Source organism: Anopheles funestus, chromosome X, assembly GCF_943734845.2.
Source record: "Anopheles funestus chromosome X, idAnoFuneDA-416_04, whole genome shotgun sequence".
Lineage (NCBI taxonomy): Eukaryota > Metazoa > Arthropoda > Insecta > Diptera > Culicidae > Anopheles > Anopheles funestus.
The window spans coordinates 18,568,280-18,590,773 of record NC_064597.1 but is presented as its reverse complement, the minus strand read 5'-3'; the positions used below and the strand labels follow the sequence as shown (position 1 = coordinate 18,590,773).

Genomic DNA, 22,494 nt, shown 5'->3' with positions numbered 1-22,494 from the left:
TTTGGCTTGTTTGATCTTTAAAAAACTTTCAAACCTTCAAGCTAATTTCCTTTCTGAAAACTAACTAAAATAAACCTGTTCTAATACCAATACGATTAGCCAAATTCGGGACGCAAGGGACAAATGGTTATAATAATAGTGAAAATTATGAAAAACAGCCTTATGGAAATTGTAATAATGAACAAATGTTGCTGTAATATTAATTAATAGCAGTTTTATTTTTGTTATTTCCAACAATCAAATAGAATCCCGCAACAAATCTTGAAAATAATCAGTTTCCAAACGTTTTCCGTAGCATTAAACTGACGGAAAGGTTTTTGTCAAAAACGAGTTCCCGTTTGGCTTTCGCAATGCCAACGTTAGAGAAAAAGCTTTCGTCAAGTTGGAAACTGTCTGAGTTGCCAAACAGATTTCCAAACGGAAAGTCAAACACGCTTCGCAATGCCGATTTGTGAAATTGGAAACTTTTTGTCAAATATACGTAAATGGCAATAGGCCTGATAGAAAGGTGAACAGAAGAAAGGTGCGCTGATCGATCTGCGCATCGAGCAGCGCACGCAATAAACATCGCACGGATGAAAAAGCGCATAAATCTCTCCGTAGCAGGGATCGGCACGTGAGGTCAACGTGCCACTCTCGTGTGCCGAGGGTCGCAACAAAGCACAGCGCGCAAAGATATGTCCTAATAAGGAAGTAGGGAAAAAGGCAGAAGTTATTAGGAGCGATACGGAGAGAGTTATTAGACTGAGAGCAGAAGCAAGTAGAACGCCAAAGTGCCAATAGAAAAATGTGTAAAAAGTGGTAAAGATTGAAATTGTGCGAAATTGTTCAGAGTGAACTTTAATAAATTTAGATTTCCGCTAAACAAAGCCTTAAGCGTTTGGCGCTTGCTTCCACAGCATGCAATCTCATAATATTGTGCCACCGAGCGTCGACCCATATAAAAATAGGGGATTTTTTGTATGAAATTAGGACAAAAAATAGGGGATTCAGGTACGGGATTTTGCGGTTGTGTGGGTGAGCTTTGACAGTCCAGTGGTATGCGTTGGTGAAATACGGTAGGTAGGTATGCATGTAGTGGTAATAAATGGTTTCTTTCGCCTGGCTTTTCAAAACAATTGTCAAAATTGAAATTCAAAGAAATTTGAAATTTTTTTTTATTCAATCAATCAATGTTCAAGTGCAAAAGTGCTGCAAATTTGTTTAATTAAATATACATATATATCTGAAAGCAACAACAAATTAAAGGTAAGATTAAATTATTTTCAGTAAGACTGCTTGATGCTAAAATGTGTATAACATTACACTAACTAATTTTAGATGAATAACCGGGAAAACGACACCAACAACAATTTGCTTCCACCATCCGAAACCGATAAACAGTATCGGACCTTGCGGAAAATTGTTACGGTGCTGAAGATGCAGAATGACGCCGTTAACAATAAGGTGGACTATTTGACCACAATGGTCCAACAATTAGTTTTTCATATCGCCAACCTCAGCCAGCCACCGAATAACCCCAACATCAACCAGCCACAGGATACCGCAAATTTCAGTCAGCCACCGGATACCGTAAACATCAACCAGCCACAGGATACCGCAAATTTCAGCCAGCCACCGGACACCACAAACCTCAGCCAGCCACATAACATCAACCTGATCCCATCGAACCAAGGACCAACGTTCCGCGCTGTACAGACGATCGAAGAGCTGAATTCTCTAGAAAACAAATTAGAAACCCGATCAGTACGAGATGAGTTTGTGCAGTGGATGAAATCTAAAGTAGCAACTGGCGACAATAAGCAACGCGCGTGTGATAGTTTTAAGTTAATTATAGGACCTACAATGCTAGTCAAGTTATCATGGACAGGAAGGGGTAAAAAAGAGATTAAAATAGCGCTTTGTAAATATATTTATATACTACTAGTGATTAAGGAATTAGACGGGAACTGCAGTGATATAGATTTAAAGAATTGGATGCAATTAATTTTACATCATAGCGATAATGTATATAAGAATAAGTTTTTAAATAAGTCTAGATGCCATAAGCGTAAAATATGTAGTAAGTAAGTTTGTTAAATATTCGACGAGTAGGATAAGGTACTTAATTAAGGTTTTTTTTTTACGAGGAGGGAAATCTTCAAAAGACACCCGAAAACCAACCATCCATCCAAGGGTAGTGTGGGATTCATCGATCGCAATCACTCGATACAAGAGTTACGATCGATGCCTTACCCACTAAACCCTCCTCGACCTGATATGATCCCAGCCGGAACGTGGAAAACTGCTTCATTCCATGCGTAGGCGTACGTCGTCGTGTAGCTTTCCTCTAATTGTGGGTTTCTCGTTCCATCCCTCTTAGATTGTCCTGCTGCCTTCCGCACTGTCTCCTATGTGCAAACGATTTTGTTTTTTCTTCCATCACCACAATGCTACCACCACCAATATACCATAAAAAAGAAAATAAAGCTACATGTTATTAATCTATGATTAGTTAATCAAAAAAGTGTGTAACAGAGGAATAAATAAAACAGAAGGGGGTGTTTGATCTAAGAATTCATCTACATTAAAATAAACAAGAGGACGAGGAGGAAGATTGATTGATTTGATTTTAACACTGTTTTTTTTGTTTTAAAGGTATGGTTCGACTATAAGTGCGCGATGAAAAAGAAGCTGCGAGCAAACAAAGCGTCGTTGCTGGCGACAGGTGGCGGCAACTTAACCCCTCTTCTTAGGAAGAGAGAGTTGCCAATTTAATAAATCTTCATGCAACCATAGATCAATCTTCAGGCAACTCGGCACGTTCATTTGACGTGAGACCAGCCCCCAGCATCGAACAAACCGTTGTTAACAGTAGCGAACAACAACAAACGCTTGTGATATGCGGTGTAGCCTTGCGTAGCGGTTGATCCTACCTCTTCGGAATATAAGATAAGAACACCGTTTCTTACTGTTTTAAACTTGTAGCACTTATTTATTTTACTAGTTTTTACTTTTACATTTTTAGATCGTTGGACTCTATATATGGACTATTTTTACTTGGACTATTTCTTGGCTCCGCGCGAGCCTCCTTTTATATGCAAATTTATGCATTATCCTTATGGGCGTATTTAGCCCTCCTGCTTAGCTAAACCTAAACCTATTTATCTATCCTGCTTTTCCTACTCATTTGTGCGTACGTGACTTTCGCAATTATTGCTGCTGTAAGTGTATTGGGTTAGTGGTTTTCCTAGTTATCTCATTTTCCCAAGTGTAACTATGAATGTGTTAGATTGTCTTTTCATTCGTTCTTATACGCTTACGATCAGTATTCACGCGTTAGTTTACAAAGGTGTCAAACCTCTTGTTACAGCGGTACTATAAATGTTCATCGCTGTCGAATGCGTTACAATGTGTAGAACCTATATGTTCATCGCTGTCGAATGCGTTACAATGTGTAGAACCTGTATGCTACACGCTCAACAAGGAACAACCCAAGGATGAGATCGCTACAGAGCCCCAAGTTAAAAAAAACGCATCAAGCGGAAAAATACGGAAGAAGTGCTGCGCCAAAACCAGGAGCTGCTTAATCTAATTACAATTCAAATTGAGGTGCAGAAAGAGGCAACGGCAGCATTGAAAGAAGCTACTGTAGCTTCTAAAGCTCAAATAGAAGTGCATAAAGAATCTACGGCAGCCTTAAAGGATGCTACTATAGCTTTTAACGCAGCTGTGGCAAACAGGGATACACAAATATAGAGTTTAATTAGTCCATAGTGATTTAGAATTAAGTGTAACAGTAAAATTTATTTTTGGAGCTAAATATCGTACACACGTCCTTCGCTTGCTATCGCTGTTTTACTAATCCCTTTTCTCACCGCGCTACTTCGGTCCTATCGCTCTTATCGTTTTTTCGAAGCAGGGTTATCCTGTGAGTTTCGAAATACTGATTACAATCGGACACCACATTTATATCGCTGTCCCTAGCGATCTCCTTGTCCATGTAGCCGTCATCGATCTCATCTGTTTCTAACATTGGGTGTTTTCCCCATCGCTTTATTCTGTCGACTGCGTATACCGTTCTTAGGGGTCGTTGGGTTCTTTGGGCTCCTGGTATGTCTTCGATTACGTATCGGTCATTTGGCAATTTTTCTACGATCCAATATGGTCCCTTATATTTCGCCTCCAACTTCCTACTCTCTCCGGTTGCTAATAGGTCACGCTCTACTAATACCATGTCGCCCACTTCATAGGTCTGGGGTACCGTGCGTTTTTTATCGTAATACTTTTTTTGCTTTTGTTGTTCCCTTATCGTTTCCTCTGTGACTTTGCGCCTTATTTCGTCAACTCCTTGCGTCCTATTATCGTCCTCGTCGTGGAGTATTAACGCGATTATATTTTGGTGTACGTCCCTGGGGCAGTAAGCCATGACTAGTTCACTTGGGTTTCGCTTCGTTGTGGTATTTTGTGTATTATTCAAAGCCCATTGTATTTGTGGTAACTTTTCATCCCATCTTCGGCTGTCTTCTTCTATAGAGCATCTCAGTGCTGTCAGTATAGTCCTATTGTATCGCTCTACCTGTCCGTTTGCTCGCGGTGTACCTACTGCTACTTTCACGTGTTGGCTTGCGTTTGCCACACAGTACTCCTCGAATATTTTTGATGTGAAAGCCGTACCCCTATCCGTGATTATTCTGCTTGGTGTTCCAAAAATTGCCGCTACTTCTTCCAAAAACCGCATTACTGGCCCTGTTTTTGTTGAACTCACTGCTTTCAGTATCGCAAACTTCGAGTACCCGCATATCATTACGAGTAAGTATTGATTCCCCCTAGCTGATTTCACGAAAGGACCTAAATGGTCCATGTGTACTGTATGGAACGGTACTGGCTCCTTTGGTATTGGGTGCATATACCCTTCTGGTCGCCCTGTCTTCTTTTTATTATACGCACACTTCGGGCATGCTTCTATGTACCCCTGTACGTATTTTCGCATCTTCGGGAACCAGAACCTTTTTCTTAGCGTTTCTAGTACTCGATCTACTCCGAAATGACCCATTTCATCGTGGTATGCGCGTACTATCCTCCATCGTACTCTGACCGGTACTACCCATTTGGATTCCCCCTCTACCCTTCTCATAAGCCTCTGTTGTTCCAGCCTATAATTATCGTGGATTTGTTTTTCTGCATCGTTGGTGACTGGATTTTGTAATCTTTCCATGATGCTAGCTATCTTTTCATCCTGCCTCTGCATAGATGCTAGAAAATCCTCAGTATCTGCTTCTATCGCTAATATTTTTTCTGCCACTGTTGGCTCCGCTTCGGGTGATTCAACTGCACCGCGACTGAGGGCATCTACGTGCCCCATGCTCTTCCCTACGCTATGCGCAATGCGGAAGTTGTACTCTTGTAGTTTTAGGAACCATCTTGCAATCCTAGCGTTCATTTCGCGTTTGACGTATGTGTCCCTGACCGCGCTACAATCCGTCTTTACCACAAAGGGTCGTCCGAGCAGATACTGTCGAAATCTTTCTACACTGGCTACTACCGCTAAAACTTCTAAATCGAAACTGTGATAACTGCTTTCTAAGTCTGTAGTTTTTCGGCTAAAATAGCTAACCGGTTTCCATTGTCCCGCGTTCTCGATCATCAATATTCCTGCCAACCCTTCCTTGGAAGCATCCGTATGTAATTCTACATTTGCTTCCCGATCATATAAGGCCAGTAAGGGTCTTTCTGTTAGTTTCTCTTTCAGGATTCGAAATGCCTGTTCCTCTTGTTTGCCCCATTTAAAATCCGTTTCGTTCCTAGTCAGCGCGTGTAACGGTCTTGCTATGATGCTGAATCTCTCTACAAATTTTCTAAAATATCCTGCTAGCCCGAGGAATCTTTGCACTTGTTTGCTGTCATTGGGAGTGGGGAACTCTGTTATTGCTCTACATTTCTCCGTTCCGGGTTGGATACCGTTTTTTGAAAGTTCGACGCCCAGGCATTCTACATTCGTTTTCATGAATTGGCTTTTCTTCAGATTTATCGTAAACCCGTGTTTCCGTATCTCTGTTAGCAGTTTATCCAATAGCTCTAGCCCCTCATACACTGTACGAGCGCCAATGATAATATCATCTACATACGCTACTATTCTGTTTTGCCCTATCCCTTTCACCATTTTGTCGATCGCCCGCTGAAACACAGCTCCACTATTAACTAGCCCGAAAGGCATTCTTTTAAATTGGAAGTGACCATCAGGTGTCGAAAAAGCTGTTTTCTCCCTGCATGATTGTTCTACTGGTATTTGATAGTACCCCGAATACAGGTCTAACGTAATGAACACATTTGATCCAATGAGTGCATTGAGACATCTCTCCATTTCGGGTGGTGGGTAACGATCCTTGACGGTTCTCGCGTTTAGTTCTCTATAGTCCACGGCCATGCGCCACTTTCCATTTTTCTTTTGAACTAACACTATCGGACTATTGTAAGGAGAGATCGACGCTTCGATTATGTCGTTTTGTAGTAGTTCCGTAATTATTTCTTTGGCTACTGTTTCACGTGCGTATGGCAATTTTCTCGGTTTAACGTAAACTGGACCATGCCCCGTAAGCTCTATCTTCATTTCTGTTCCATTTGCCGTTCCTAATTCTTTCATCTCTTTTGCGAAACAATCTCTATATTCGTTGATTAACCTGACGATCTCTTGTTTCGTGTTCATATCCCCATCCATATCTATTTCGTCATCTACTATCGCAGCTTGATTTTTGGATTTGTTCTCCGCCCTTTGATTCATTTCTTCCTTTTCCATTTTTGTTGCCTCCTTGCTGAATGTTACTTGTCCATCCCGAAACGTGACAACTACTCCTGGTTGTACCATGACATCTCGTCCTACGATCATGTCTACTGGCTGTGCCTCGTCTGGTACCACCCATGGCTCTGCTTCCAATTCTACATCATCCAACCGTAATTTCATTCCTAGCTTCGTTTTTACCGCGACCCTTGCTCCTCCGAATCCGTACAAAACTCCTTTTACGCTTCGTGGTGTTCCGGTAAAGCCTGAAATTTTTTCACGGATGGTGGAAACTTTAGCCCCAGAGTCTATCAATGCCTTCACGGTTACTTTTCCTGCTCTTACCTCCTTTTGAACACTTTCTTCTTCTTCCTGCACCGTGTTCACGTGAAATCTTTGCCCTTGCTTTTGGATCACCGTGTTTCCTGCCCTGCGCATCTCGCCTCTCGGATTTCCTAAGCGTTGAGGGCAATCTGTAGATATGTGTCCTACATCGTTGCAGGTGTAGCATCGTAATCTCTGCCTAGTACCATTACGATTATTTCCGTCTCCCTGCCTCGTTTCACTGCCCTGTATGCCTCTGATCTGGCCACAGTCTCGAGCAACGTGCTCAGACGAACCACACGTGAAGCACCGTTGTCTCCCCCCTGACTCTCTGTCCGCCCGCGTGCCGCGAGCTTGCGCCGCTACTGCTTCAACGCCTTCCACCCAGGAGATCTCCTTCAGTAACTCGGTGATGGTCGTAACACGTCCCACCGTCACTCTTGCTCGGCGCCACATTTCGCTTAGCCCGTTCACAATGTAGCACATGGTCGTTTCCTCGCTGAATCCGCCTTTACGTCCCATTGCTAACATGGCGTACGTATATTCGGTTGGCGTTTCTCCGGTACGCCATTTTCTCGACGCCATCCAGTTATGGTAGTACGCTTGGTTTCGTGACGCTGGGAATCCGGCCTCCAACGCGATCTTGAAACCCTGCCATGTCTTGGTTTCACTTCGGACACCTTCCCACCACAATTTGGCGCATCCACCTAAGCTGAGCCGTGCGCAGTGCAGCTTCACCGCCTCCGACCAACCGTATACCTCGCCGGTCTCGTCGAAATTCGCTAACCACATTACGGCGTCTGGACAGTTCGTGTCCTTGGGGTCAAACGGGGTTATGACCTCTCGTAGCTCCCTTACGTTCGGGATTCTCCCTATCAACGCGTCACTGGTCACCATCTTCACCTCGTGTTTTGCTTCGGTCACCACTTTCTCCTCCCGTTCACCACTCGTTAGCTTGGTTTGCAAGAGTTGTAGCTGAAGCTCTTCCACCATTTTCTTCAATGACGCCACTTCGTCGTTATCCTTTCTCTTCCGATCGGCTACAAACGCTGAGGTTGTAGCTGGTGCAAAATCTTCTCCTTCACTATCACTCATTGTACTCGTGATACACACTAACACGCTTGTACACTAACGCACTTATCGCTTGCACTTTATTAGACGATCCTGTCTACAGCTTGTAACAGTAAAATTTATTTTTGGAGCTAAATATCGTACACACGTCCTTCGCTTGCTATCGCTGTTTTACTAATCCCTTTTCTCACCGCGCTACTTCGGTCCTATCGCTCTTATCGTTTTTTCGAAGCAGGGTTACTCCTGTGAGTTTCGAAATACTGATTACATAAGGTTTCATGAATTTTTTAAGAACTGAACTGATGTGAACTAAACTGTAGATTACGGAACGATTGTGATAATAATATAGCCAGACACTCTAAAGAATACCTATTGTGTTTTGTTCAATTTGTAATATATTTATTCACTTGGTCCATCTAAGTTATGCGCAATACACATGTTGTGTAAAGCACAACATACGTTTGTGATTTGAGATACTTTTATCGGTGTGTAATGCAGCTGTCGAGCACCTAACAATCATCGAAATTTGTTTTTCAGCAAGCCAATTGTACGCTCCACTATTTTCCTGCCCATTGCATGGTTTTTATTGAAGGCAGCCTCTGGTGTGCTTGGAGAAGGGTTACGTTTTGGTGTAACTAACCATGGCTTTGATGGGTAAGTAGCGTCGGCTGTATAGTAAATATATGTCATAAACATTCACAAATACGGTGCTATTGCTTTTTCTAACCTAATACTTTAAATCCAGCTTCTCCACGGTAATGTTTTTCAGAGAAAAAGTCATCTATTCCACACACACTACAAACATGCGAGTCGTGATTGGCTCCGGCGTATTTAGCATTGACATATCGAATTTTCATCAGATGGTCGCAAACCTGCAAATCAGAATGCACAAAAATGTAACTGAAGTATGTAAGTATAGCAAACGTTTTGACCCTTCTCATTCATACTTCAGTTACATTTTTGTAACGGTTGAAATGGCCCTTACGGTTGAAATGTTGATGCCTACTGTCCACCGGTGCAATAATTTTGATGTGTGTACCATCAACACACATCACAACACCAGGGATGCCACTTCGGGAAAAAAAATATCGTCGGGTGTCTTGCTGCTCACTTGGATCCATTTCCAATGCAATGTATTTGGGCGCCAACGTTTCTTCCAAAATATTTAAGCACTTGGTAAATGCCACGGAGAAAGTTGGTTGAGCAATTGCTACATTGATATCTTTCCCGGTTCCGTTTTGGTAACTGCCCTCCGCAAGAAACCGCAGTGTGGCAGCCAGCATTTCTTTTGGCGTGAGACCTTTTGCCCTTACCGAAGGAAACTTTGGCTCAATCTCATGAAGAATATCGAGGAAAATTTCCTCCGATACACAAAATTTTTTCTTAAATCGGAAAAGAACAACCACGAGAACATATCAAAAAAGTTTTACACAAAAGTTTCACGGGCTTAACTCACGCTTGACTGGTAAGTTCCAAAGGGTCGAACATACTACGAAGCAGACGACGTTGTTTAGCGAGATCTTTCGCTCTTTCATCATCACTACTGCTATTATCGCTCACATAATTTGAAAAAATCATTTTGATATGTTAAATTTCAGCTGTAACACAAAATATCCTATCAATAAGAACAATTGTTTATATTTTTTGTTTTGTTTTTGTTGGTTTCCTCACTTTGACTCATTGATTTTGAAGGTTTAACTAAAAAATTAACTCAACGAAACTTGTCTCTCTCAAGAATGGTTTCATAATACAATTTTTTTCCGTTTGAATTGACAAGATTGTCTTGAAACTTTTCCGTTTGTATCAGATAATCGGGCCTATTGTCGACAACCTTATCGCACCGAATCAACCAGGACCAACCTTCCGCGCTGTACAGACGATCGAAGAGCTGAATTCTCTAGAAAACAAATTACAAAACAGATCAGTACGGGAATAGTTTGTGCAGTGGATGAAATCTAAAGTAACAACTGGCGACAATAAGCAACGCGCGTGTGATAGTTTTAAGTTAATTATAGGACCTACAATGCTAGTCAAGTTATCATGGACAGGAAGGGGTAAAAAAGAGATTAAAATAGCGCTTTGTAAATATATTTATATACTACTAGTGATTAAGGAATTAGACGGGAACTGCAGTGATATAGATTTAAAGAATTGGATGCAATTAATTTTACATCATAGCGATAATGTATATAAGAATAAGTTTTTAAATAAGTTTAGTTGCCATAAGCGTAAAATATGTAGTCAGTAAGTTTGTTAAATATTCGAAGAGTAGGATAAAGTACTTAATTAAGCAATTTTTTTTATTTCAATTAGGACGGCCAGGCCGTATGACAAATTTAAGGTTAGTATTATGATATGATCTGCGATAATGAACTTTTAACGGCATAGCCATAAATCTTGAACTCTTTAACATTACATAAATACTGAAAAGCTTAATATTGACTTCTACGCCATACGTTTATCTATCTTCCAAACATGCAAATTAAGCTGGTTGCATGAAGCGTCAATGTTGTATCCTGTAAATACGATAAATTGATAATGTTAACTTATCGGACACGGAATTTGTTTAAATTCATATGTACATTCATACTCCTTAACTGGCGAGATAGGCATCAGGTCATATTGGCTTAATTATAATTATCGCGTTGCTAAGAAGTATATTTTCCATACAGCGGGGTTGAGCACCTTATACGACGACCAATGTATGAGATAGCTCCACTGCCATTATGCTGTTGTACTGCACCTGTCGATAAATAAGATAGGATTAGATACATGAAGTACGTGAACAATTTTTTTTTAAGTTTGTAAAATTTGTTTTTTTATTTTTTTTTACGAGGAGGGAAATCTTTAAATCACGTATCTGGTCCTGACTGGTTCTAACTCCTAACTGGTCCTAACTGGTAACTCGGTTGCAAGGCAGTCAAAATTACAACCTCTTGTGAGAGATTGACAGGCGCTCTCGCTCGCTTGCATTGTCATCTCTTTTCTATGATTTCTTTCAGAATAGTGATAGTGATGGATACGATAGCCGGAATCGCAAGGCAATTAACAGCTTGTAACAGCCATTAAAAAAATCATTTTGCATGAATCGAATTCATGTGTTAAAAATTTCAGTTAGAATTAACGACTGTTAGAACAAGGCCCGTAAGGGCCGTTCGGGTGAAAGTTTCAACACGGGGGAAAGTTTCGAGCAGTTGAATAAACGACTGTTAATTTGTATCGCGTACGCTCGTGACGATCGTGACGGCTGCAGTCAAATGCAAACCAGTAAACCATGATGTCGAAAGAGGTGATTTTCATAGCCTTACTGCAGCTTGTAATATGTCTCCATCTGCGCCTCTATATTGTCGTTTTTCCCGACAAGTGATTAGGAGCGACTATTTCCGAAAAATACGGTGCAACAAGATGAGCGTACGAATAAAATATTTTTTATTATTTTTCGCATCCATGCGGATCCTACTTGCGCATCATAATAAAATATTCATATTCACTTTGTTATACGCAGCTTGGAACAGGCGGATTCACTTTGTTGACAAATAAAATAACACATAGTGGAAGTTGGGGCAAGTTGGGGCAATTTTAACGACTTTCTTTCGCGATTCCGGCTACGCCAAATCCGGCCTTATTTCTGACATCCATGCATTTGGGGCATAAAAACAACAGTTTAGAACCCATGCGTAGTTCCTTTATACAATCTCTGGGTAAATCAATACAGCTCGGGTGGTATGAGATGGCACAGTAGCCACGGCAAGGAATACCATCATCGGTAATACTAATAGAGCAGGAGCCACAATTCATGGAGCGCCTTGAAGGTAAAGTGTGGTGTAGAAAAGGATAGTAGCAGCACTAACTTGGTGAGAGTGTGACGTGGTGCTTCACAGAGAGGCCAGAATCAGTGACGACTATGTAAACACTATGTTGGTGATACCACACGTTAGAGGTGCAGTACTGTAAAAGTACGAAGTAAAGGTAAGTAACACAGAATAGCGATAGTTGCAGTGGTGTGAGACTGTGTATGAGCACAGAGGTATTAATGAACACCGCACAGCTGAGATGAATGGCGTCACACGGTGATCAGAGTGAGCAAGCCCAAGCCCAGGAGCTCAAAAATCTCTGCTGAATAATGCAGGAGAAGTGAGTGGTCGCCGAAACACAACAACAGCAGACGCGAGCAGTCAAAATCACTGAGCGAAAGAACGCGAATACTGCGACCGTAGAACAGTAGAACAAACAAAAATTCAAGTGATACTAGTGGGAGCGGCAGAAACACCTCTGAACCTTGCGAAATGTGTGTCTATGTTGTTGAAAATGTTGTATATATCGAATTCTGTGTAGTTTATATCATTCTAAAGCTTGTTCTATGGGGTGATAAACCATGTATTCAAAGAGTGTATTCTTGAATATGATGGAGATACTAAGAATAAAAACACTCAAAAAAGTATTGTACTTTGAAGCTAGACAAATCAGGTAAAGCCTGTTAGCGATCGATCCGTACATTGTTCTTTTTTTTAATTCAGATAGAACGGCCTGGCCGTATTGATGATCCCTACGTTGTGTTTTTAGAAATTGTTGTGAAGAAAACGACTCTGTGAAAGTTACTGTTAGCTATAATATTTAAATTGTTACATGAATTATCTTTGAACTACGACGAAGGAACTTAACCATGAATTGTAAACACACACTACTTGACGATACAGTAGATCCCCGCAGTACGCTAATGTTTGGGACCGAACGCTATAGCGTATATCGAGTTTTCGCGTATTGCGGATTCCCTCTGACATATCGTTTATACTTAAAATTGAAGAGTCGAAATATAAACATGCACATGGGGTTCGAATAAACTATGTAAACAAGTCAAGCTAGGTGTTCGTTTCACACGTATAGCGTCTAATCGTAACCATAAATCAAAATATGTTCATATAATAAAAATTGTAAACTAAAAACACATTCAATTAAGAATTCATAATCCGGTATATTTGATTCACAAATGTTTCATTATATATGATGAAAACATTACAATTTTTGTACAAAACTGTCCATTGATAACTGTCTTTTGATGACTTTCTTGTCATTATAAATATTTTTGTAAACCGCTATTTCCTTTCTAACTCGATCGCTTACATTCGAAAGCAGCCTCCAATCTTTTTGAGCTGAATCTTTTTTGAATAGGTTCTAGATCTTCTTCGTCGTACTCCTCGTTGTATTCATCCAATACTTCTAAAGTATCTGCTTCAATTAGCTCATTGTTCGTTAGAGGTTCTTCTTGTAAAAAGATAAATTGGCGTATATCTTCAGCATCTATTTCCAATGGTAACACATTAGCTGCAGACACACATTCTTCTATTAGAAGTTGAATTTGTTCATCTTCATCAGTTGATGTCGTATCATGTGTAAAAAAAGCAGGGCATATTTTTTTCCAACACTCATTAATGGTACTCGATTTAACCTCATGCCATGCAGCAGATATGTTACGTATGGCAGAAAGAATGTCGTAATTTTTCCAGGCATCAGTTATGTTGAATGTTGGATTTTGCTCTATTGTATGAAGAATGCGAGTGAATGTTCTGCGAAGATAGTACGATTTTAATGTTGCAATTACTCCCTGGTCCATAGGCTGTAACAATGATGTAGTTCTAGGTGGCAGGAAAACGACTTCAACATTAGGGTGCAGTTCGTTGAGCTCTATTGGATGGCCTGGAGCATTATCAACTAACAAAAGGATCTTAAATGGAATGCCTTTATCTCTACAATACTTTTCTACCTCTGGTACAAAGTTTTGAAGAAACCATTCATTGAAAATGGAACGAGTCACCCATGCTTTTTTGTTGGATTTCCAAACCACTGGCAAGGACTGAACTTGAACATGCTTAAATGCTCTTGGTTTTTGTGAATGGTATACTGCCAAGGGTTTTAATTTTAAATCACCCGTCATGTTACTTCCAACCATGATGGTAATTCTTTCCTTATTTAATTTTATTCCAGGTATTGGTATCATATTGCCGAAAACATAACTTTTTGTGGGCATCTTTTTCCAAAAAAGTGCAGTTTCATCAACATTTATAATCTGTTCCGGAAGAAACCCCTTTTCTACTATTATCTTTTCCAACAAGCCAGGAAAGTTTTCTGCTGCTTCTTCATCTGCACTTCCAGCCTCACCATGCATCTTCATGTTCTTTAGGTTAGTACGATTTTTAAATCTGTTGAACCATCCCGAACTGGCTTTGAAAGAGTTTACAGTACATTCCGTAATTCCAGTGGAGCTTTCTATATCTTGATACAAAGATTTTGCCTTAGTTTGGATAATTTGTAAACTGAGAGGAATTCGCTTATTTAACAAATCTTCTATCCAAATCACTAACAAGCGTTCCATTTCTTCTATTATCTCATTACGTTTCCGAGTGGCCATTGAATCTCCTTTCGCAAAATTCAGTAAATTATCTTTGCGTTGGATGATGGTCCGCACTGTTGATTGTGGTCGTTTTATTTGCCGGGCTATTGCTGCATAACTTTTTCCTTTTTCAAACAACTTGATCATTTCCAACTTTTCTGACATTGTTATAGCACACTTCTTCCGACTATTTTTATAATTTGATTCCATATTTATCGCTTCGAGATTAAAGCGCAGCCCAAAGAAACAAGAACCAACGTGTAGTGATTGTGAAAACAAGTGAAAATTTTCTGGAAATTTAGGCCGTTGCAGCCATGTGGACAAAATCGTACTGCTTTCTCGTTCTGCCTAACTAACAACAAAACTTGCCAAAGCAGGAGAACATGATGATTTTGTCCGCTTGGCCTTTAACGACTGTTTAAAACTGCGTGTTAAAAACTTCATTCTATCGAAGCAGAGAAAAATTGTACTGCAAAATATCAACGAAAATGACAAAGCAAACTATCAAGAGTTTAAACCACAACGATAAACGCAATGAACTGTCATTTTTCAAAAAATCGCGTACTGCGAAATCGCGTATATCGAGTATAGCGTACTGCGGGGATCAACTGTATAAGGATTGACAGTCAGCGACAATTAGGATGAATTAGAATGAACTTTGCATGTAAAATGAACTCGCACAAATGAATATACAGTTGCAAACAGAACAGGGCGGGCCAAGACTGCAAGGTCCCAAGTAGAATTTTCGAGCAGTTTTTTGGCTTTTTTTAATGGACTCGACCGCGCGGCAGCTTATCGGGGGGTCGGATGGCACGCACACAACAGAAACCATGGCGACACTCACACATTTAAACTAAGCTGTCAGTCTTGTCGCAGGCGAAAAAAAAGGTTATGTCGTTCTTGTTTGTCCTATGGATTTAGCTGCTGTGCTTAACCCTCCTTGAGAGAGCGTTGTTACGAGCTTCATCGCTATCGAGAGAATTCAGCTTGTGGAGAGATAATTTATGATTTGAAACCTGCGAAAGAGAACAACATATAAGGTTTGTATGTGAAAAGTTTTTACTTACCATGGATTTCGGCGAGGGTCCTCCGTGTTGCTGGTTCTCTGGATATTTAGAAGAGCCATTTTTCCGATGCATGCCCGTACCGTTAGCAGTGCAATAAAACGCAGTTGATTTTTGTTTTCGTTACAGTACAAATGGATTCCGACCAGTTTTTTCGCCAGACAACATCCGAAAATGAGGATCAATCTGCTTCGAACAATATAGTAGTTGCCTCTTCCTGTTTATCCCCGGCATTCCCATCTCCGCCCATACCGCCCATTCGTTTTACTTCCTTGACCCTTCCTCCCCTTCCAAGAATGGCACCAGTGCAATCCGTATCCTTCGCTCCTTTAATTTCCCCAGGAACGACTTGCACTTCCAATCCATTCTCGGATATGCAACCACCCACCGTACCTACACGAACCACTTCCTTGACCCTTCCAAAGGTTGCACCACTGCAATCCGTATCCTTTCTTCCTTTAGTTTCCCCAAGAACGACTTCCACTACCAATCCATCCTCGGATCTGCAACCACCCAGAGTACCTACACGAAGTACTTCACTTTCCCTCGAGCAAACCTGTGTGATCGCGAAAGGGAACACAACTGGACAGGATTGAAAAGCAGATTGGAATCATGTCCAAGATTGTGTGCAACACGGCCCAGGAAGTTAGTCTGATTTTAAATCATTCTTGCGGAAAGAAAAAACCCAACGATCTTCAAGATCACCTTAAAAGAATAGAGAGCTTGGAGATGTTACAGTCGCTGGAACAAACCCTCCAGGCTAACAGTATATACATGTCCGAAACGATTCGTATACTACTGAATATCTTAAAAGGCATCGAGGACGACAACGAAAGGCTTTCGATAACGTTAGACCTGCTGATGGATCGAGAGTTCTTGTCCAAATGCAGTTGGACGGGAAAGGGGTTTCCTGAACCAAAAATAGAGCTACAGAGATTTGTTCATGTCCTATCTTTATTTAAGTTTGTAGGAAGAGCCACCTTCCTTAAAAGAGACATGCTCACGGATGATGATATAAAGGAATTTATGCTAAAAAAGCTGTACCATGGAAAGATTCGATGTTCCACACAAGGATTGCGTAATACCATAAAACGCAAGAAAGCAGAATAGGCTAATATATAATATAGGCTAGTGATATGACTTGAATTGTGATTGTCAATGAAAAGACAAGTTTCATGAATTTGTGATAATAATGATTATTGTTGAACTGCATATGTTTTTAATGCTGTATAAAACTAAAAATGATGACATAATACATACTATATAACAATAATTATATCCTTACTACTAACAATTACTGTAAAACTAATAACTAATTAACCGTATATAAGTAACTATCTAAAACTATCTATTCGTCAAACGTATGTAATAAAGGACTAAAATTAAACGAATTTCCCTTATCCAAACTTGTAGCTACTAGTTTACATTTAACGCTTTCTAAATCTATCGTTAATAATGTTTCCGAAATATTTGAACTCTTAGCTGTATAATTATAAATGATTTCTGAACTAACGGGAGTGGTAAATGTTGGATATTTTACAGTCACTAAATGCCCTTCAATAAAAAATTTCCCCGATGATTGAATTGCCTTACTATACTTTACTATCTCATTCCCCTGAGTTAAAAACCAACTATTCCTATTTCCTTTTCTTAAAATAAAGTTTGGTTTTACCTGTAAAATAACCTCCTCTTTCTTAATTTTTAATAACGGATATTGTACTTGTTCCTTTGTATTTTCAACCGCTGTTTCTAATTCGCTAAGCTCTGTTAGTCTACATACTACCTGGTTTAATTCTCTATGGCCTGTTTTAACTAATCTCTTTATATATTGAAGCTTATTTTCAAATGGATAGGATGATATTAGAGGGAGAGGCCCGAACCTTTGTACGTCTGCTGGTATGTGAAGTAGATTATGTATGTTGCTTGTTAAATAATTTCTGCTATAAACTGTGCTGAATTCCGAAACAAATTGCTGTAGTAACTGTCCTGCATATTCCCAATATTGTTCAAATAATTTTGACGATAATATGTTGGCTGCTAAGAAAAAAAGCTTAAAATGTTCATATGCCCTATCCGAGATTCTGTTTTTCAATAAAGGAATGCTGCTATGGTGTAAAAATGCCGCCAATTCGGACCCTTTCCAATATGTGATATAATTTAATGCCCTCTGCTTACGGTGTATTTCTGATGGGTACTCTACATTAACCAATAATTTAGAAATTTCCTTCAATTCGCGAGGTGTCCATTTAAGAAGAGGAGGCAATGAACCTAAAATGTAACCTTTCAATAAAGTTCTAGTTAAACCTAAATGCAATATGTGTAAATTATCTGCTACGATTATGTCCTTAACTATGTCGAATTCATTTATGTCTAATAACGGTGTGTGTCGCAGCTGATGTTCAGTGTATTCTCCTCTTCTGAATTCCTCATCCGCCCGATCCTCCGCTGTTCCTCCAAATAGTGTTTTCCTTGCGCTCTCATCGAAGGTGCCAACTATTTTGCATTTGATACATCCATGCCTGGCATTATAAGACTTTACTCCTAAAAGACAAATGGCAATTAAATGTTTTGATCATATTCACTCGCAATTTTCTTACCATTTATAAACGCACGAGCTGGTGTATCAGCTATAAATGCCCCTAACCGGATGTCTACCACAGTTTCGTTTATTAGTATACCTGAAATTAATTGATTTAAACTTAAAATGTTACAAATATTAATAAAACAAATTAATATAGACACTTACCTTGCACAAGTATGTGGTTTATTTCCGATACTAAAGGCCGTAGGAAACCTTCAACGTTATCCGGTTTTGACGAACCGCAAAATATCCCCAACACCATGATCGGTATTTCTGGCATGTTGCTCACTTGCATCAAAATGGGCCAGAACTCTTTCGCTGAGCTATGATGCAGAGGAAGGCCATCTATACCGACAGGTTAATGTCAAAAATAATATCCCGTGGCGTCGCAGAACTAGAAAGAATCCAAAGAATAACTTATGGAAAATCATGTACATGTTTACCTTATAGAATATTAATAATTACCGAAAATAATGTTGAAGAGAGCTTTGTATTCCTTGATACCACATCTGCCCGCCTCCAACAGTCGCTATGTCCTTTTCCACTCGTACCGGCGTCTTCAGCAGCGTCTTGGAGCACCTAGGAAGAGAAATATTTGTAGTTTCACGAATCAAAACCAATAAATCACTCAATGTTGTGTGAATAATTTTGTTAGATAATGCCCAAATCCGTAGTCTCCTTGCAAAATCGTTGTTTTCGGGACCACTATCAGCATAATTTTCCTCATCCTCGTCATCCGATGCGGCTTCGTTCCAATCGTCCTCCATGTATAAAAATTCCGTATCATCATACACATCGTCTTCTTCATCCTCTAACATATCTGGTGCGTCCGGGTGTTCAGAATTCGGAAGATCAATTACTGCAAATATAAAACATAACACATTAAATTAAACAAAGACACGTTGATCCAACGAACTCCTATTAAATAAGAATTAAACATTAACAACTTACCTGGTACTTCTAAAACGGAATCAGAACCAGAAGCAGAAGAGGAAGGTCCCGGCTGATTCTCTTCTTCCCATTCCTTTTCGAAATGGTCCCAAATCGCTTTGGCACGTTTTCGTGCCACTCCACTTTTCTTCAAACGTTTAGAAAGATCCATATTTCACTATTCCTGATAGCTTGCAGCCACAAAACACCAAAAATATATTATAAATCGTTTCAGTCACGAGCAGCGCTTTGTTTATGGTTTGATGGCAAAATGAAAATATACGTAAAGTATGGTGACATTTACCAACACCATCATAGGCTTTTATCGCCGTCCTGCTCTTACTTACGGCAAAGTTTCTTCCATCTCACGATTCGAGCAAATTTTTACCCTTCACACCCCCTCGGGCCTATATTTCGCTTGACAATTTCTACTTGGGGTTCCTTTCATTACATTTCTTTACCGCGACATTCTACCAGTTTTCGAGAGTTTTTCTCACATTTTTGATCCTTCGAGCCGGATCGTAGTAAAGAAAGTGTATTTTCGGTCATCATCCTGCTATCAAGGGTGAATTTCGGTTCTTTCGAAAAAGTGCAGTTTTTACGTGACGCTTCGCGCCATCGCTTTCGCCCCGTTATCAAGGGCATCGGTCTTTCACGCGCCATCGTTTAAATTTCGCGTCATCGCTTTCGTTTGTTCGTTTCGTTCGTGTTTCGTGTAAAGTGTAATACAATGGACAAGAAAATCAAAGCTTCGCAACTCAAAAAGAGGATCGCTGTAGAAGGCCTCAAGACGTTGGAACGGTTTCAAGCGGATTTTGTGTCCGAATTTGCAAGCCAGATTCCAGAAGCTGTAGAGGGTTTGGACAGACACAAGTCAGGGTTTTTCAACTCGATTGAGAAACTCGAAGAGCAGGATGAAAACGACGCCAGCATCGAGGCATACATCCATGAGAGGAGTGATTTTGAGGATCGTCATCGGAAGCTGAAATCATTCCTACGGGAAAACCAACCTAAGGAAGAGGGTACGCTGAACGACACGTCGGGTTTGGCTTCCTCGACGCTTGCCTTTTTTCGGCCAAACGCTTCTAACCTACGTCTGCCAAAGATCGAGCTTCCAACGTTCGATGGAGATCACACAAGATGGCTTTCGTTCCGAGATCGGTTCATAGCCATGATCGACGCGTCTGCAGAACTTCCCGCCATCGCTAAACTCCAGTACTTGCTTTCATCGTTAAAGGGAGAAGCAGCTCTACCCTTTGAGCACACCCCTTTAACATCCGACAACTATCCTGTTACATGGGCGGCACTTCTGAAGCGGTACGATAATTCACGCTTGTTAATCCGTGAATATTATCGTAAATTGCAACATCTTCCGGGTGTGCAATTGGTGTGCGTCGACAAGCTTACGCATCTAGTGGACGAATTCACTCGTTTTGTCAACGGATTGGTGAAGCTGAAGGAACCGGTGGATGCATGGGACACGCCGCTTTCGAATATGCTGATGATGAAGCTGGATCGTGAGACGCTGCTGGTTTGGGAAAAACATTCCGTGCATTTCCCTAAAGATAGGTACAAGGATGTGATCGCTTTTGTGCAGGATCGGATCCAGATCCTAAAATCAACGAATGATTTTGCATGTGAGCAAATTGGTAATGTAAGAAAGGTGGCCGGCAATCATCATCAGCCAGTGCAAAAAGGGTTCATCGCAAACGCAGCTGCATCAAACACGGCCCATTCCTCAACCACGGCTCATTCTAAGCGATTGCAGTGTCCCTTAGCATGCACCGACGCTCATCTTCTACGCAACTGTCCGGTATTCATCGCTAAGGATGTTCAGCAGCGACGAGATATCGTTATAACGAAGCACTTGTGTTGGAACTGTTTCAGTGGCACTCATCAAGTCAAATCGTGCAAGTCTGACTATTCGTGTCGAACTTGCCATCAACGCCACAATACACTTCTGCATCACACTCCGGGTACAGTGGTAAGCATGACATCATGTTCGGATGACGGTAAGGTGTTCCTGGAAACGACACAGATTGTAATCCAGGATGGTTGCGGTAATGCGCTTGAGGCAAGGGCTCTACTGGATTCGGGGTCCATGTCAAATTTCATTACTGAGGAATGCACTCGAAAACTATTGACCAACCGCAACAAGGTCAATATTGCTGTTTCGGGCATAGGAAATGCGGTACATCAAGTAAGGGGTTCGATCGTCGCTACAGTTCGGTCCAAGAATCAACCCTTCGCTACGGAAATGGCTTTCTTGATTTTGGACAAGCCATCAGCTGCCATCCCTACGGTGAAAAAAATAACACAATAATTGAGCAATAATCTTTTGCCTGTAAAAACATGCGAAACGTATGCCCGACCGTACCACGAATCTACACAAACAAAGACAAATTAACAAAGACGCGTTCGCGAGAAAACCAGTTTAACAGAAAGAAAAAGAAACACACATAAAAGAACTCATAACCATAGCCTAATAATGACAAGTACCACAGAAAGAGGCAACAACTACTGGTGTGTGCGGCTGTATTAACCGGGGGCACTTAGCGTAACGCCGTTACTTGATTCTGTCACTGCGCGAAAGGACCCGATGTACCGCTGCGGCAGTTATCGGCTTACGCACCATCGTTTGACTCTCTCCATTGCCGGCCACGAAAGCGACAAGTTCGTGTCGTGCCCTTTCGTATAGTTTTATATTATGTAATAAATGTATTCAATTAACCATGTAATTTGTTACGTGAGTTTGTTTTAACTTCTTTTAAAGAGCACAAAAATGGCGACGAGAAAATTTAAGTAACTAAGAACAAAAAGTAACTAAGTAATTAGTGCAAACAGAATAAAACAGAAAATTCAGTTCCCACGTAAACGCCGTGATAAGGACACGAGCCTGGGGGACTCCGAAATGGAGGAGGAACAGCGTCGTTTCTCGCAACAGTTCGAAGTTGCGGGTACCGCGTTTCCATCGTCAGGGCATGATCAGCCCATCCCGCCGAACACAGCGCCATGGGATCACCATCTAGGAGCAGTGTCAAGCCAGCATCCGTCATCGCTCTCGATAGAGTCCCCAAATCATCATCCGCCATCCCTCTCAATGCTGTCTACAAGCCAGCATCTGCCGCCGCAGTCGAACGCGCCATATAACGGTGAGCCCTTTATGCTACAATTAATAAAGCTTATGCAACAGTTTATTGCCAAGATGGAGCAACAGCAGCTGATATCATAACCGCAGATTGCATCTCAGCAGCAACCGGTATCAGAACCACAGATGGCATCAGCGCCACAAGGAACCCTATCCAATCCAGAACAAATCCATGACTCGTTGACGAGAAACATCACCGAATTCCACTTCGAAGCCGACGTCGATATAACG

At 40.9% G+C, this 22,494-nt stretch overlaps 3 protein-coding genes across 4 annotated transcripts; 1 reads left to right on the top strand and 2 right to left on the bottom strand.

Moving 5' to 3' along the window:
- Window positions 1-1,068: 1,068 nt before the first annotated feature.
- Window positions 1,069-9,037, bottom strand: LOC125769230 (uncharacterized). Its single transcript, XM_049437818.1, has 2 exons — window positions 7,103-9,037; window positions 1,069-7,023 (listed from the first exon to the last, which is right to left on the bottom strand). The coding sequence occupies exons 1-2, from the start codon at window positions 8,174-8,176 to the stop codon at window positions 6,997-6,999; spliced, it is 1,101 nt and encodes a 366-aa protein (XP_049293775.1). The 5' UTR covers window positions 8,177-9,037; the 3' UTR covers window positions 1,069-6,996.
- A 7,036-nt stretch (window positions 9,038-16,073) lies between these two features.
- On the bottom strand, window positions 16,074-19,462 carry LOC125769031 (uncharacterized). Of its 2 annotated transcripts, none has more exons than XM_049437434.1 (5): window positions 19,137-19,462; window positions 18,651-19,044; window positions 18,351-18,579; window positions 18,202-18,282; window positions 16,074-18,145 (listed from the first exon to the last, which is right to left on the bottom strand). In XM_049437434.1, exons 3-5 carry the CDS (start codon window positions 18,478-18,480, stop codon window positions 16,953-16,955), a joined length of 1,404 nt encoding a protein of 467 aa, XP_049293391.1. In that variant the 5' UTR covers window positions 18,481-18,579; window positions 18,651-19,044; window positions 19,137-19,462; the 3' UTR covers window positions 16,074-16,952. The 2 variants fall into 2 exon arrangements, with proteins under 2 accessions (XP_049293391.1, XP_049293399.1); XM_049437442.1 differs by having other exon boundaries at window positions 17,327-18,145.
- Window positions 19,463-19,845: 383 nt separating this feature from the next.
- LOC125764036 (uncharacterized) lies at window positions 19,846-21,438 on the top strand. Its single transcript, XM_049427858.1, has one exon. The coding sequence runs from the start codon at window positions 19,846-19,848 to the stop codon at window positions 21,436-21,438; it is 1,593 nt and encodes a 530-aa protein (XP_049283815.1).
- The last annotated feature ends 1,056 nt before the right edge of the window (window positions 21,439-22,494 follow it).